Source organism: Engystomops pustulosus, chromosome 6 (genome assembly GCF_040894005.1).
Source record: "Engystomops pustulosus chromosome 6, aEngPut4.maternal, whole genome shotgun sequence".
Taxonomy (NCBI): domain Eukaryota; kingdom Metazoa; phylum Chordata; class Amphibia; order Anura; family Leptodactylidae; genus Engystomops; species Engystomops pustulosus.
In genome coordinates, this window is record NC_092416.1 from 111,673,715 (window position 1) to 111,689,049 (window position 15,335).

Below are 15,335 nucleotides of genomic sequence, written 5' to 3' on the forward strand. Positions count from 1 at the left end.
GACTTTTCTACAGATCCCTGTTATCAGTTAAAGGGAACCTGTCACCAGGAGACCCCTTTTTAGCCTGGCTTCTAAACCTATAGTACTTTTTTATGTGTTTTTCTGAATTGGAATATGAGGGGAAAATTCATCTCAATGTATATCGGAGCAACTAACCTCCACAGACATGTAGTCAAAGGAAAAGCAAACTAAAACATAAATCAGTATACACTGGACATTCCTTTTTTCCTGATCACTCTAGCAGTTGTAAGATAAGTGCAGACCTTCCCTTCTGATCTGTAGGGTAGGAGCTTCACTACTGAGCATGATTAAAAAGTACATCCACATTGATCTCAACCAAAATCCTACATTCTTAGATCAGGAATAGAACTAACATTTTATAAGACATTCCATATTTTTCCCAAATTCTGATGAAAAAAATTTAAGAATTTATGGAATGTCTTATAAATGTAGGACAAGAGAATGCAATCTTTGTTATCACCCAAATACTCCAGATTTTTTTTTTAATATACATCATGCTTTACCCAATTCTATTTCAGGCCTTTATTCGACCCTTTCGGGAGCATCATATCGACCCCACAGCAATCACCAGACACGATTTTATAGAAACCAATGGTGATAACTGTATGCTGACCATCATTCCTCTGGGTTGTATGGCCTACAAATTCCTCTTCCTCTCTCCAGGTACTGAGGTCACTTACAAGTTTCTTTTTCACGTATTGGAAGCAAATGATCGGTGCCTCGTGTAATGTTTATCTGCATTGCGTATACAGTCTCTTGTTCATGTTTTAGAGCAATGTAATGCTTCTCACAGGTGCCAATTAGGAGCAAGCAGAATTTTGAATGCTCCTTGGATGTCATATAACACTACAACAACAGAATTGCTAGTGTGGTTCTGAATGCTCCTTATTATATGTGCACCATGTGACAATTCTCATCCTTTACAGATATCTTCTATAAGACGTATGCCACCGAATGTTTTATCTTTGCTCTGGCGATGTTTGTGACGCTCACCAACCAGATTCATAAGTGGTCTCACACATACTTTGGTCTTCCTTCTTGGGTGGTCTTCCTTCAAGACTGGCACATCATCCTACCCCGCAAGCACCACCGCATCCATCATGTGTCTCCACATGAGACCTATTTTTGCATCACAACAGGTATATTTCTGAATATCTTTGCTATGGCTGCTATTCAGATCAATAGAAACTGTAATCAAATAGTAAAGAGGTATGCATTCATGTAAACAAAAGGATACTACTGATTGGTACTCTATCACAGTCCTTGATTCTGACTGATGTCAATCTTTACAGAGCAAGTTTGTTGCCAGCATGGTCCATAGTATACCTTGTGTATTACTGTAGTTCCCATGCATTTTTAAAGTAAAACTGTAAAGTATAAAAACTTTTACTCGGCTCTACACTAAGCCAAAATAAGCAATTCTCTATTTTACACTCATTATCTATCTGCAGCCGTTTGTCAGCTAGCAGGCTAGAAGCTATCAGTAACCTTATCTCTCTGACTTTCTTTGGTTGGTTGTCATGGAAATCCCTTGCTAGATGGAGTAGAGGAGAAGAGGGTGGGTGGGGTTACTTGCACATGCACACTTCTGATCAGTAGCAGGAGAATATCGGTCCCGGCAGCGTGTGAGAAGCTCCAGGACTAATCACAATTCAATCATCATCATCCAATTACATACCAGAAATGGTATGTAGCAGAGCTGTTTGTGTTTGAAAGTTTAAATGTAGTAGAAATATGTATGTCTCCCCATCAGTTCTAATAAATGGATAAGATACTGCACACAAAGCACAGTATATATACAGTGCAACCTTTTTAAGCAGATCTCTTTGCACAGGAAAGTGGTGGTCTGCAGATAGGAGGCAACTTCCCTAGAGTATAATGACAAAAAAAATAAATAAAATCGGTGATTGTTTATTTGTTTGTTTTGTTTTATTCAATCTTTCCATGTCGTCCCCATGACGGCCCCACTGGAGGTTGCTTCCCCTTCCTCTGTAGAGACAGGAAATTGAGAGCATTAAATAGCCCCTCCCTCAACCTCCCACCAGTGTTTTTCCTGTCCCTACAGGGATAAGGTTGAGAGTAAAAACCTCTCTCTCCTCCGGGGGGGGGTGCGGTGTGGAATCTCGTACCTCTCGTGCGTGCTCGTTTCCGCTGGGCTTCCCCCGTCCGGCCTCCTCGTGAGTCCTACTTGGGGTCTCCAGGTCCCGGATCGCCATTTTTGTCTCCTGCGGACGGGCAGCGGGCAGTGCCGGCAGCTTTTTACGGCCCTCTCGGGGGTCCGCGGCAGCCGACACAGCGCGTTTTCATGCGCTCAGTCACTTCCGGGTTACGGGGCAAAAACTGGCAGTGACGTCAGAGACCTCAGCGTCTCTGCCTAGGAGACAGGCCGTTAAAGATGACGTCAGACGCTGGAGGGTAAGTGTGGAGAAGTCCCCACCGAGTCTGCAAGTCTGCTGAGGTCTATGTGGAGCAGTGAATATCCCAGCATGGAAGAGGCTGAATTCTGTTCCTTAACCCTGGGCTCTGTAAGTAGGACATTAGCTGAATGCCAATAGGTTTTGGCACTATATATGCTTTTTGGAGTCTGCTTCTAATAAGTAATACTCCTTTTCTTTTTCTAACAACAGGAGAAGGATATCCCTGTAAAAGAAAAAGAAACATCTAAAGTTTGTGATAAAGAAAAACCTAAGAAGGCACCATCCAAACCTGCCACATTTGTAACACAAAATTGGATATTGCCTATAAGAAAAGTTTATTTAAAGATTGTTTGGACAAAGTGTTAAAAGAGCAGAACCCTGTATGTCTGGATTCAGATGACGAGCAGCCCTCTTGTTCTTATGAGTTAGACATGGAAGAACAGGATATGGTGACGCAGCAATCGATACCAAATGACCCCAAATATTTGTTTCCTAATGAGGATTTGGATGGGCTGATCAAAGCATTAAGAGATACCTTGAATATTAAAGACACCATAGAGGAGAGGTCTGTAGTAGATGAATTATTTGGTGGATTAAGGAGAAGGAAAGTTAGAGTTTTTCCTGTTATTGAAAGCTTGAAGGATCTTATCCAGGATGAATGGAAGGAACCGGAGAAGCGTATGACAATTCCTAAGGAGTTTAAAAACCGTCTGTTATTTGATTCAGAAGAAACAAAAATCTGGGACAGTGTGCCTAAGGTTGACATTCCTATAGCTAAGGTGGTCTAGAAAACTGATTTACCATTTGAAGATTCCACCCAGCTGAAAGATGCCATGGACCGTAAATCAGATTGTTTGCTCAAGAAAGCTTGGGAAACTTCTATGGCAATTCTAAAAACTAATATTACTACTACCTCAGTATACCGTACTCTGTTCTTTTGGCTAGGACAGCTGGAGGATCATCTTAGAGAAGGCACGTCTAGAGAAGAAATGCTAGACTCTATTCCGTTATTAAGATCAGCAGCAGCTTTTCTGGCAGATGCCTCAGCCGAAACCATTCGGTTTTCAGCAAGAGAAGCTGCACTATCTAAGGCAACTAGAAGAGCCCTTTGGTTGAGGCAGTGGTCTGGAGCCGTATGTTCTAAAGCCAAACTATGTAGCCTGCCTTTTTCGGGTGAATTCTTGTTTGGGCCAGAATTGATGGAAATCTTACCTAATAGCAGCGGATAAAACGAAAGGATTTCCGGAGGCCAAACAACAACCCAAGAAGCAGGTTTTTTTCGGATCTTTCGTCCCACTAAAGAACAGCCAAGATTCGGGAACAAGTAGACCTTTTATTTCTAATAAACAAGCCAAATGAAGCTTTCAGATTGATCACAAATTTGAAATATTTGAACAAGTGGGTAACCTATGTCAAATTCAAAATGGAATCAATAAAATCTACTACACCTTCAATACCTTACAAAGCTTTTTTATGTACCTTGGATCTCAAGGATGCCTATTATCACGTGCCTATCCACACAAAATCACAAAAATACTTAAGATTTGCTGTATTATCTCCCTCTGGGGAAGAATTTCCTTTTCAGTTTACTGCATTGCCTTTTTGGTCTCTCCTCAGCCCCCCGGGTCTTTACCAAGGTCATGGCGGAGGCAGTAAAATATCTCCGAACTGAGGAAATCTGTGTGGTTCCATACTTAGACGACTTCCTACTAATAGGAGATTCAGTAAGTCTTCTAGAAAGCCAAAAGGATACAACAGTAGAAGTTTTACAATCCTTGGGATGGATCATAAATTTAGAAAAATCAGATTTAATTCCGAGTCACATAAAAGAATTTTTAGGAGTATCTTTAAATTCTCTAACACAGACCTCTTATCTTCCACAGGAAAAGATGGAAAATCTTCTTGGGAAAATCAAGAGATTTGAGAAGAGGAAGTCTGTGTCAGTAAGGATAGCTATGAGTCTCCTGGGGACCAGGACATCTAGCATCCAGAGTGTGGCCTGGGGCCAAAATCACTCAAGAACATTGCAGTCATGGATTCTTGCAAAATGGGACAGAAACCATCATCATCTACATTGGCCATTGATAATACCCTCAAAAGTGAAGAAATCACTAAGTTGGTGGAGGAATCCCAGGAATCGGCAGAAAGGTGTAAATTGGGTCCAATGGCCGTTAACCCAGATTCAAACAGACGCCAGCAGTACCGGATGGGGGTTCTCCTTCCAGGCAAATACGTTCAGGTTTACTGGACCTGGGAAATGGCACAGACCTCTTCAAACAAAAGAGAACTAAGAGCGGTCCTGAACACTCTAAAATCCTGTGCCAACGAGCTGAAAGGTCACCATGTGAAAGTTACATGGACAACACCACCACGGTTGCCTATCTAAGAAGACACGGACGTACCAGGTCAAAAAGGCTACTGAAAATATCACAACAAATATTTTTGTGGGCAGAGGAAAATATCCAGTCGATTTCGGCCATCCATCTGAGGGGCTCAGAGAATATAGTAGCAGATTACCTCAGCCGGTCTCAAATCCTTCCCCACGAATGGAGCCTGAACGAGGAAGTCTTCCAAGAAATCGTTTTAAGATGGGGACTCCCGGACATCGACTTTTTTGCCTCGAGGAAAAATTCCAAAGTGAAAAAGTTCTTCTCCTTGAACCCAAGGGAAGTCCCCTGGGGACTAGATGCATTTTCACAGACCTGGAACCAAAACCTAGTGTATGCTTTTACTCCGATTCCATTGATAAGCAAAGTGTTGCAAAAGCTGCTAGTCAGTCCAACCAAGCTCATCTTAGCAGCACCCTTTTGGCCAAAGAGAAATTGGTTTCCAATTCTACAGAAATTGGCGCTAGACTTTCCTTTTATCCTGCCCAGGTTGGACCTTCTACAGCAGGGACCAGTCCTGCATCAGAACCCAGGGTTTCTAAACCTAGGAGCCTGGATCCTGAAAGCACCTTTTTAAGATCAAAAGGCTTATAATATAAGGTAATAAAAACCTTAAGGAATAGTAGAAAACCAGTAACCCATGCTATATACTTTAAAATATGGAAAAAGTTTTGTTCCTGGTCAAAAGATATGCCTAACCAGGATTCCCCAAATATCTGTTAGATTCTTGATTTTCTGCAGGAGTTTGAGAAGGGACTAAGACCTAGCACCTTGAAAGTCCAGGTCTCGGCCCTGAGTGCCTACTTCGATACAGCGCTAGCAGAACATAGGTGGGTAAAGAGGTTCTTTCAAGCCTGTTCACACTTACGTCCTACTGTTAAAGAGTCATCCCCTCAGTGGGATCTATCTCTAGTCCTAGAGGCTTTAACTATCGACCCCGGTAATATGCGTTTTCAGACACTAAAAACCGCCTTTTTAATCGCCATTACATCAGCTAGAAGACTGGGCGAGTTACAGGCCTTGTCTATTTGTGAACCCTATTTATCTGTAGCAGAAGATAGGATCACGCTTAGACTTGACAGAAATTTTTTACCAAAAATTGTCTCTAATTTCCATAGGAACCAGGAAATAGTCTTACCCACGTTTTGCCATCATCCAAAAAATCCTGTTGAAGAAAAGTGGCATCTACTGGATGTAAGACATACTGTTGTTAAGTATCTCGAAGCATCCAATTCTTGGAGAAAAGATTTAAATTTATTAATTCAATTTGCAGGAAGGAATAAAGGCAAGAAAGCTTCAAAAGCCACCACTGGACGTTGGATTACGGATACCATCAAGGAATGCTATAAAATTAAAGGTGTTCCACTACCGCTCTCAGTTAAAGCCCATTCCACTAGGGCCATGTCTACATCTTGGGCTGAGAGAGGAGGTGCATCCATTGAAGAAATCTGCAAAGCTGCTACATGGAGTACAAATGTCACATTTACAGAGCACTATAGGCTAAATGTCTTGGCTTCCAGAGATCTGGCATTCGGCCGAAAAGTGCTTCAGGCTGTAGTTCCTCCCTAACTGGGCATAAATTTGGTATGTCTCCAGTGGGGCCGTCATGGGGATGACATGGGAAAAAAGCAATTCGTCCTTACCGGTAATTCGGTTTCCATAAGTCCACCATGACGGCCCTGATATTTCCCTCCCATGTATATAAAAGTGTTTTCTTTTTTTGGGTCTTTACCTATGTATGTGGAATTTAACATACTAAATAAAATTGTGTTGAAACCTATACTGGTGTAGTTATTTGATAAACACTGGTGGGAGGTTGAGGGAGGGACTATTTAATGCTCTCAATTTCCTGTCCCTACAGAGGAAGGGGAAGCAACCTCCAGTGGGGCCATCATGGTGGACTTATGGAAACCGAATTACCGGTAAGGACTAATTCCTTTTTTTTAGGTGGGGGTCCTCTCAGAGAAGTGGTCTTCTAGAGAAGTTTCAGGGTACATTCACACGTGGCAGTACCACAGTTAAGAAGAGGAGATTTGCATGATTACATAGCTGTTAAGATTGTTTTACAAAACGCATATTTTAACACCTGTATTTGTTAAGTGTTACAGTGGGCATTAATTAATGCTATGTTAAGATGTGTTTGTTAATACTTTGTTAAAGGCGGCATTCTATATACAATATATATTCTATATACAATAACAACAATAACATTGTTGCAATAACATTGTGTTTACATAATGCATGTGTTAACAGCTATGTAATCAGGCAAATCTTCTCTTCTCACATAATTTTAATGTTGTGTATCTTCTTACTCCTGTAGATGTTTTAATATATAATTTTATTTGTGATGTAGTAGATTCCTGTATGATGCAGAGCTTCCCTGCCTTGCTTTGCACTAGATCCCTGTACAAGCAGTAATACTGATTCTGTGTCCTGATTTGGCTGCGCTGTTTGTGCACGTTCACATGAATGCCCTTAGTGCTATTGGCATCACTGCCCATGATGTCACAACCAGGAAGTCCTGCCCACCTCATGAAAAGCTGAGAAGGTTTTACAGATAGTCTTATATATATCTCCTACATCTCAGGATAGGAAGCAGCATGATACAGGTATTGTTATAATTATTGTCGGAGGCTTTTTTGCCAATAACTTTACAGTTACGCTTTAAAGGAAACCCACCATTTAGAATGGTAGGGGTAAGCTGTAAGTACCGAGCACCAGCTCAGGGTGAGCTGGTGCCGGTACTTACTTTCGTTAGTGTTATAAACCGCGGTATCGCAGTTTTAACACTTTTTAAACTTTAGAGCAGGAGAGGCTTCGGCGCTGCGCGCGACCGAGCGCGCGCAACATCTCCGCTATTTCCTATGTAGGCGCATGCAGCGCCGAAGCCTCTCCTGCTCTAAAGTTTAAAAAGTGTTAAAACCGCGATACCACGGTTTATAACACTAACGAAAGTAAGTCCCGGCACCAGCTCACCCTGAGCTGGTGCTCGGTACTTACAGCTTACCCCTACCATTCTAACTGGTAAGTTTCCTTTAAGAAATATTTTTCCAAAAATGGGCATGTTACAACTTTTCAAACTAATTACACACTTTTTGGTTACATGACCAAAATTGCTTTGCAGCTTTAGGGCTCATTCAAATAGCTGTTTTTGATGACAGTATTCTTTCCGTTGTGTGTGGTATTTTTTGTTTTTTGTTTTTTTTTTTTCTTCCTTTTTTTGGGGGGGTGGGGTGGAAGCATACTGAGCCATTGATTTCTATGGGTCTTTTCACATGTCTTTTGCCATGGATGTGCAGAGCATGTGGGGAAAAAAAAGGGGGCCACGGACCTCCATACAAGTCAATGGATCTGCAAAAAAACAACGCACACAGATGACATCCATATGCAGTACATTTCTTCTCAAATCTTGCTAGGCAACTAACTGGGCAGGGTAAAATGTAGATTAGAAACGTAGATTAGACTTTTCTGGTGTTTAATTTCACAAGGGGGTTCTCAAGGGGTTAACAATTTTCATAAAAGCTGTTTCTGATAGCTTTTGGGGTGCAGATTTGAAAATGGGTTGGTTATATAGGGGTTTTGATGCTAAATATGTAAAAATGTTATTCAAAACAGTATTTAGCCCCAAAATAGTCAATTCTGAAAATCCGAAAAATTGCTATTCGATTTGTAAGCCGCGTGACATCAAAACAAATTATCCAGAAATTTCAAAAATTATGAAAATGTAAAGTAGACATATGGGAAATGTTATTCAGCAACTTATTTAGGTGGTAAATCTATCTGCCTGAAAACACAATGACTTCGAATTTCGAAAATGGCAAATTTTTCAAAAATTTCATCATCTTTTTTTTTTTTTTTTGTAAATAATACAACATGTGAGGAGAAAACTTTGATTTCGCTTTGATAAGTAACAGTGTTCAAAAGTTATAACCATATAAAGCAACGCAAGTCAGAATACAAAAAATGGGGCTGAGCCTTAAACTATTTAATGGCTGCGTCCTTAAGGGGTTAATATATAAGCTTTTGTTTTTGTAAAAAAAAAAAAAAATCATTGTAACACACATTGTAATCCTCTTTGGCTAACCCACTGGGAATTACAGCGAAATAAAGTGGATGTGATTTGAACAGTTCCCATCCATGTCTTGTACTAATAACCTGCAATGTATATAGACTGATGGTTTATCTGTAAAAATGATCCACGATTTCTAGCCATCATTTTTACAGTCTGTGGGTTCCCCAGATGCTGATGTTGTTTTTGTGGGCCAGATGTTACTCCACGTTGTGGCTACATAGCTTTCCTCCTTTATTGTTAACACATTTGAATCCTCACTGTGCTTGTGTCTTTTAAAGGTTGGCTAAACTACCCTTTAGAGAAGATTGGATTCTGGAAACGCTTAGAAGACCTTATTCAGAGCCTGACCGGAGAAAAACCTCGATCAGATGACTTAAAGTGGGCACAGAAAGTGAAATAATCCCTAGCTGGCTAAGCCTGTTCTGCTAATAGTTGCCAATCTATGAAACCATAAAAATGAAAACTAAAAGCCATTAGCCAAATATAAGAGACTCAAGTGGAATTAACTGACTAATAAGCACAAGGGGACGTTGTGCTAAACTCTCTAAGACTCTAATCCAAGGACTCTCACACTCCTCTCACCCTGGTGGCATTCCCTTTTCAACCCACTCAAGAAGTCGAAAGGGCGTTTGTGGGTTTGTTTGTTTTTTTTTTTTTTCCCACTGATGTTCTAGATGACTTTTCACATTGTTCAGCATCATGTGACCTGCACATGAGCTAGAAAAGAGGACGATTGTACTCTCTCTTGCACTATGGAAACGCATCAGTGAAGTCGATCACATTTGTTGTATCAACATGAAATCCATTACCATGGGGTGACCTAAGGCAAAAATGAAGAGTAGTTTTTCTGGGTTATTTTCTTTGTTGCTGTGTAGTTGATGATTTTTCTTTTGTGGAGAAGGGCTATAGGTGCATGATACTGACAAAGTGAAGCTGCAATCTCCAGATTGCGCAAAACCTCTGTTGCGATATACTTTTTTTTTTTCTTCTCACTTCACACCGTTATAAAAGAAAACAAATGATATTTTTACATACCTCCTAACTTGTGAAAAGGGATGAGGCTCTTGTAGTGTAGAGAGATTATTTTTTTAAAACTAGGAAACAAATCAATAAAACTTTCAGCTGTTAAGTAGGCCTGTAATTGTGAGGGGCGAGTACTGGAGGTAGAGGCTGCAGCTGCACCAGAGAATATGACGTTTAATAACTTGCTACTAAAATTTTTTTTTGTATCTGACGGGAATAGCTGAATTTGAAAAGATCTCATGTTTACTCCCAACAATCAGCTGTACTTTTATATTGGGATATGTGGTATTATGTTTCAGGTCTTCCAGGAGGAGAATGCTCACAGTAAGGGCTCTTTCACATTGGTGGTGTGTTCAGTAATTTTCACAGATGCCTCACTGAGCCATTGATTTATATGAGTGTTTAAAAAATTTAAACCTGTCCATTGATTTCCACTGATGCGAATCATGAAAGGCAATAGAAGTCTATGAGTGCACAAGAAAAAAAAAACAAACTGGTGACAGATCAGTTTTTGAAAGCAGGTGTTATGTTTTCGAAGCAATGTTAAACCTTTAGTATTTTTCTTTTTACTGAGAAACAACGCAACGGCTGAGCATTATACATACCAATAGGAAACCACCCTGAGGCTCTGAGCTACTAAGGTGAGATGCAGTGCTGAGGATCCTCCAAGTTTTTTGCTTTACACCCTATTAGAACACAAGGTATGACCTGAGATCACCTAAAGGCCTCATTCTCAAGAGGCTGTAAAGCAGCACAACACAACCCTGCAGTTCCGAGGTTTTGTAGGGACCATTTGTGCTGCCAGACAGCTTCATATTCCCATTGAAATCATGCTTCCTTGTATCTCTGTAATGCATAATTCAACATAACAAACCTCGTTTGAAATCTGAGATACAATAAGACCCAAACACCACTGTTCTACAACTTTTGTGACAATGTGCAAAAGACCTGAAGATAATTGACTCAATAAAATGTTTTCAAATGTGCTTAAAAGAACAGCAGGCAAGAAATAGCCCTTGGTTTTCTACCTCCAATTTTCAGCAAACTTAGCATAAATTAATATGATTGAACATAAGAAACATTTGTGATATATCTTATTAGAGCAAAAATCCCTTTTCTTCTCTAACCATGCTCCAGGCATGCTTCTTGATGTATTAAATAAAATCTACCATCAGGATGATTGTTAATCAAGTACACTTACACGCTGGTGTGTGCAGGATCTGCACTTCTTTTAACTTCTTATGCCCTCCCTTTTTTTTTTTTTTTTTTATACAAGAAAAGGCTTTAACCCCTTAGCGACCTGGCCCTTTGTTTTTTCATTTCCATTTTTCACTCCCCACCTTTGAAAATCTTCAACTTTATTGATAGTGATGGTATTTAATTTTCCATGTCGCATACTGGAACGTGGAGGAAAAAATTCCAAAAGCAGTGAAAATGGTGAAAACCTGCATTTGCACCGGTTTTTTGTGGGCTTGGATTTTACGGCTTTCACTATGGCCCCAAATGATATGTCTACTTTATTCTTTGGGTCTTTGTTTTCATACATCTACAAAAAGTAAAACCTCATGTACAAATTTTATTTATTTTTTTTTTTTATATTGTGCTATCTTCTGGCGCCAATAACTTTTTCATACTTTGGTGTACGGAGCTGTGGGTGTGTTTTTGGGGGGGTTTTTTTGCGACTTTTGATGACCGTTTCAATGCTAACATTGAAGTCTAAAATGGCGCTTTTTTGCCATTTTGAAAAACATAAAATTCTATAAACAGTGATCAAAAGGTCGTACAGTCACTTTGATCACTTTGTATAGAATTTTATGTTTTTCAAAATGGCCAAAAAGCATCATTTTAGACTTAAACGCAGTGAAAAAACATTATTATATTTTCATCGGGCATTTTCGCCATACCTAACTTGTTTATGATTTTTTATTTATGACTTCTAGGGAAAGGAGTGTGATTTAAAATTTTTAGGGTTTTTTTTTCCCTATTTTTCAGACCCTAGGGAACTTTAATCCTAGGTTGTCTGATCGATCCTACCATATACTGCCATACTACAGTATGGCAGTATAATGGGGATTTAAATCCTCATACATTACAATGTGCAATTAGCACATTGTAATTAATGGGTTAAAACGAGACAGCCTCGGGTCTTCCGGAACAATGTTGTCACGGGGAGGGAGGATCTTTGGCGCCATCCTTTTGAAGCCGCTGGCAGCGATCGTTGAGATTGCTGCAAAGACATACCGGCTATGGAGAGGGCTCAGCCTGTGAGCCCTCTCCATGCACCGGCACCCGACGTGTGCCATACTATTACGGTGCATGTTAGTAAGGTGTTAAGCATTATGCAAATTAGCCTGAGGGACAACAGGCTCAATTAACAGCTATGCAGCCTGAAGCTCCTCAGGTTCATTTGTATAATTTTAAAGCCTTTTTTTCAAAAATTAAGGGCATAATAATCTAAAAGAAGAGCAGTTCCTGCCAGAGGGAAAACACACCAGCATGTAATGCTGGTTCCACACTTGCACGTGTGGTGCGATGAACTTGCATCACACTCGCAATGCCTGCTGCCTGGATCACCTGGCCCGAACGCTGCAAACAGGAACTGAATTCAGCATGTCAGTTCAGTTCCTGTTTGCAGTGTTCGGGCTGGGAGACCCGGGCAGCATGCATTGCAAGTGTGATGCGAGTTCATCGCACCACACTCGCAAGTGTGGAACCGGCCTAAGTGTGCTTGGTTTACAATCCTTCATCCTGGTGACAGGTTTCCTTTAACTGTATATCTGAAATGTCAGAGATGTTGGGCCTTCACCCAGGCTAACAAAATTACATCCATAACCCTTAGAGGTGAAAAGTCCTTGAAAATGCCAAAACAAATTCCTATATATCTATCACTTTAAAGTTTTCTGAAATGTTAGGCACCCTTATACTTTTTGAAACCTGGAGGAAAACTACTACTCCAGCATATGATTTATAGGTTGTATATTTTTTTTTAGAATGTAACCTTATAGCTGGTGATGGTGGAGATCTGGTTCCAAGTGCCAATTAACTGCCATTTTGCTCCTCTATATTGTGGCCAGTTCTGCAGCTTTCACCTATGAACTGAAACATTTCTATCAGCAATTCTTACCAAGACACCTGAAACTCAATTGTGGGAGGAAAAGCTCATTATAAAGCATCAATGTAACCTGGGTATCATCTCAGAGAAATGTTCCAAACGTAGATCTTGAAATGGTGAGAAATTGAAACGCCAAGATGGAATATGCATGAATGTGCACGACAGTGCACCAAATGTATTAAAAGGTACATTTGGAGAATATTTTGCAGAAATAAGACCAGAAATAGAAACCCAGGCAATGGCTGCTGCCTCTCCATGTACTGATAAGCCCTATGAGTCCATAGATTGTTTGCCCTATGTTTATCAGATGGTTTCATGGGAGGAGAGGAGCTGCTGATCACAGGGTAGGAGGCCATGTGACAGTGAATGTAGAAGAGCTGGATGTGTACTAAACAGTGGATGCAGATGTCTCCTGCACAGAATAGTGAGGTACAAGATATCCCTGTTCCCTATCAGTACCTCCATTCAAGTCTGTAATTGTACAGAACTTTATCTGTCTCCTGTCCTTATGCTGCTCCCCTCCCCCACCTTGTCATTGGCAGTATCAGCTCTCTGCAGATAAGCTATAAACCCTTAGTGCTCACACAGCACAGGCTATAGACTGCATGTAACTGGTGTACTAATGATTTATCCCACTTATTACATGTTCCCTGCTCCTCCATGTGATGGAAGCTGAGAAAGATTGTCAAACACTTTCAGAACAGAAAATGCCATAACTTTGGAAAGAAAAGGATGAGCAGCACAAAGTATCATTATTTTGTTTGTTTTCAGAGGGGAAATCACATATAATTTGGTAAAATCACTATAACTTTACAGTTATGCTGTAATAGCCAAGGTAAGGGCCTGCCCTGTTGCTAAAACCCACTCACTTTTTTGCAACATCTGCAAGTTATAGCACAGATAAGGGATGGATCACAATTTACAGCTTTTCTGTGTCATAAACGTGGTGGTAAGCATTTAAAGGAAAACTACCACTCTGAATAACAAAAAACAAACTACAGATACTCATTTGCGCTCCTCTTCATCCTGATCGCCTCTGTGTTTTTCTTTAATGTTGAGACACTTGGATTACTTGAAAAAAAGTAATTATTGAATCATTAGCAGCGCAGAGTGCCGGACATCTCGTCCTCATCCTCCGGGCTGCTAATTGTAAGTCCTTTTTCCAGGCAATCCTGGCGTGCCAACATTAAAGGAGCCAGTGCCAACAGCGGGGTGTAGAGGATTGCATGTGAGTAGTCTGGGTTTTTTTTGTTATTCAGAATGGTAGTTTTCTTTTAATAAATCGCCCCCCCCTGCAAAGTATTTTGTAGGGTTGCAAGATTCTTTGCAGTTCAGTGATAAAACTTTATTTACATGTGTAGACAAAACTTTAATGCATATTCCATAGACAACTGGGACAGCAAAAGACTAGTGTTTCCTAGCCAGAAACTGGGGGAACTTGAGACAGACACATTGTTAAATTTCCCCAATGAGTTACATTTGGAAAAGAATCACAAACAATCCCAATGGCACCAGGACAAGCAGCATATTTACACAGCATCAACTGACTGTGGCATATACTCCATTGTGTTCTGGACAACCTCCAGATGAACTAGGACAAATCTCCAAAGTATTGCTGAGTGACTGGCCAAACACCCTACCCACCGCCAACCCTGCTCCTTCTTGTGATGAGTAACACACACATACTTTGGTTGTCCAAGGATTATGAAAATGATTGGGATTGGTTGTATCTCATATGACATGACAAAACTTTGTTACTTTATTTAGCCACTTAAATGTTTCCCGTGGTCTTGTCTCGTCCCACATAGGGTGTGTCAGACATATCAGTAAGTACATAGTTCCAATAACCCTGAATTCCTGTTCTTATGCCTAATCCATCTGCAGCCAAGAGTGGCCATCAATGTAAACTCCAGTGTGTAGTATAGATGGTGGTAAAGATTGATGTTCATTTTAAGGTGCTTATTGCATTTTCTTTGTTTCTTCATCTTTAATATAAAGCCTTAAAATCTTGACTTTTTCTGTATAAGAAAGACTTTTAATTGCCTGTTCTAAATGTAAATATATTTATAATGGAGAAAACAAATTAGACATTACTAACAGATTGTGGAAACTGTGTTTTTTGTTTTTATTTACTGTCCATGCGTCCTGCATTTCTGTGTATCGAGTTCTATAGTCAATCTATGTGACCCCTGTTTAAGGAATATCTGAGGGTGTGTTCACACGTAATGGTAACGCATACATTTTCAAAAGCATCACAATAGCTGAGAAGAGATTTGCCTGATTACATAGCTGTTAACATTGTT

General features: G+C 40.2%; 1 protein-coding gene across 3 annotated transcripts in view; it reads left to right on the forward strand.

Moving 5' to 3' along the window:
- PEDS1 (plasmanylethanolamine desaturase 1) overlaps window positions 1–15,133 on the forward strand; it is a 42,039-nt gene extending 26,906 nt beyond the window's left edge. The window contains exons 4-7 of one of the 3 annotated variants that reach the window (XM_072110605.1): window positions 540–684; window positions 948–1,160; window positions 6,687–6,747; window positions 9,176–15,133. In XM_072110605.1, the coding sequence (XP_071966706.1) occupies window positions 540–684; window positions 948–1,160; window positions 6,687–6,747; window positions 9,176–9,269 (513 nt within the window). In that variant the 3' untranslated portion in view covers window positions 9,270–15,133. Of the gene's footprint in view, window positions 1–539; window positions 685–947; window positions 1,161–6,686; window positions 6,748–7,224; window positions 7,435–9,175 lie in introns of those variants that run through there. The other 2 variants (XM_072110608.1, XM_072110606.1) reach the window with 2 other exon arrangements.
- Window positions 15,134–15,335: the final 202 nt, after the last annotated feature.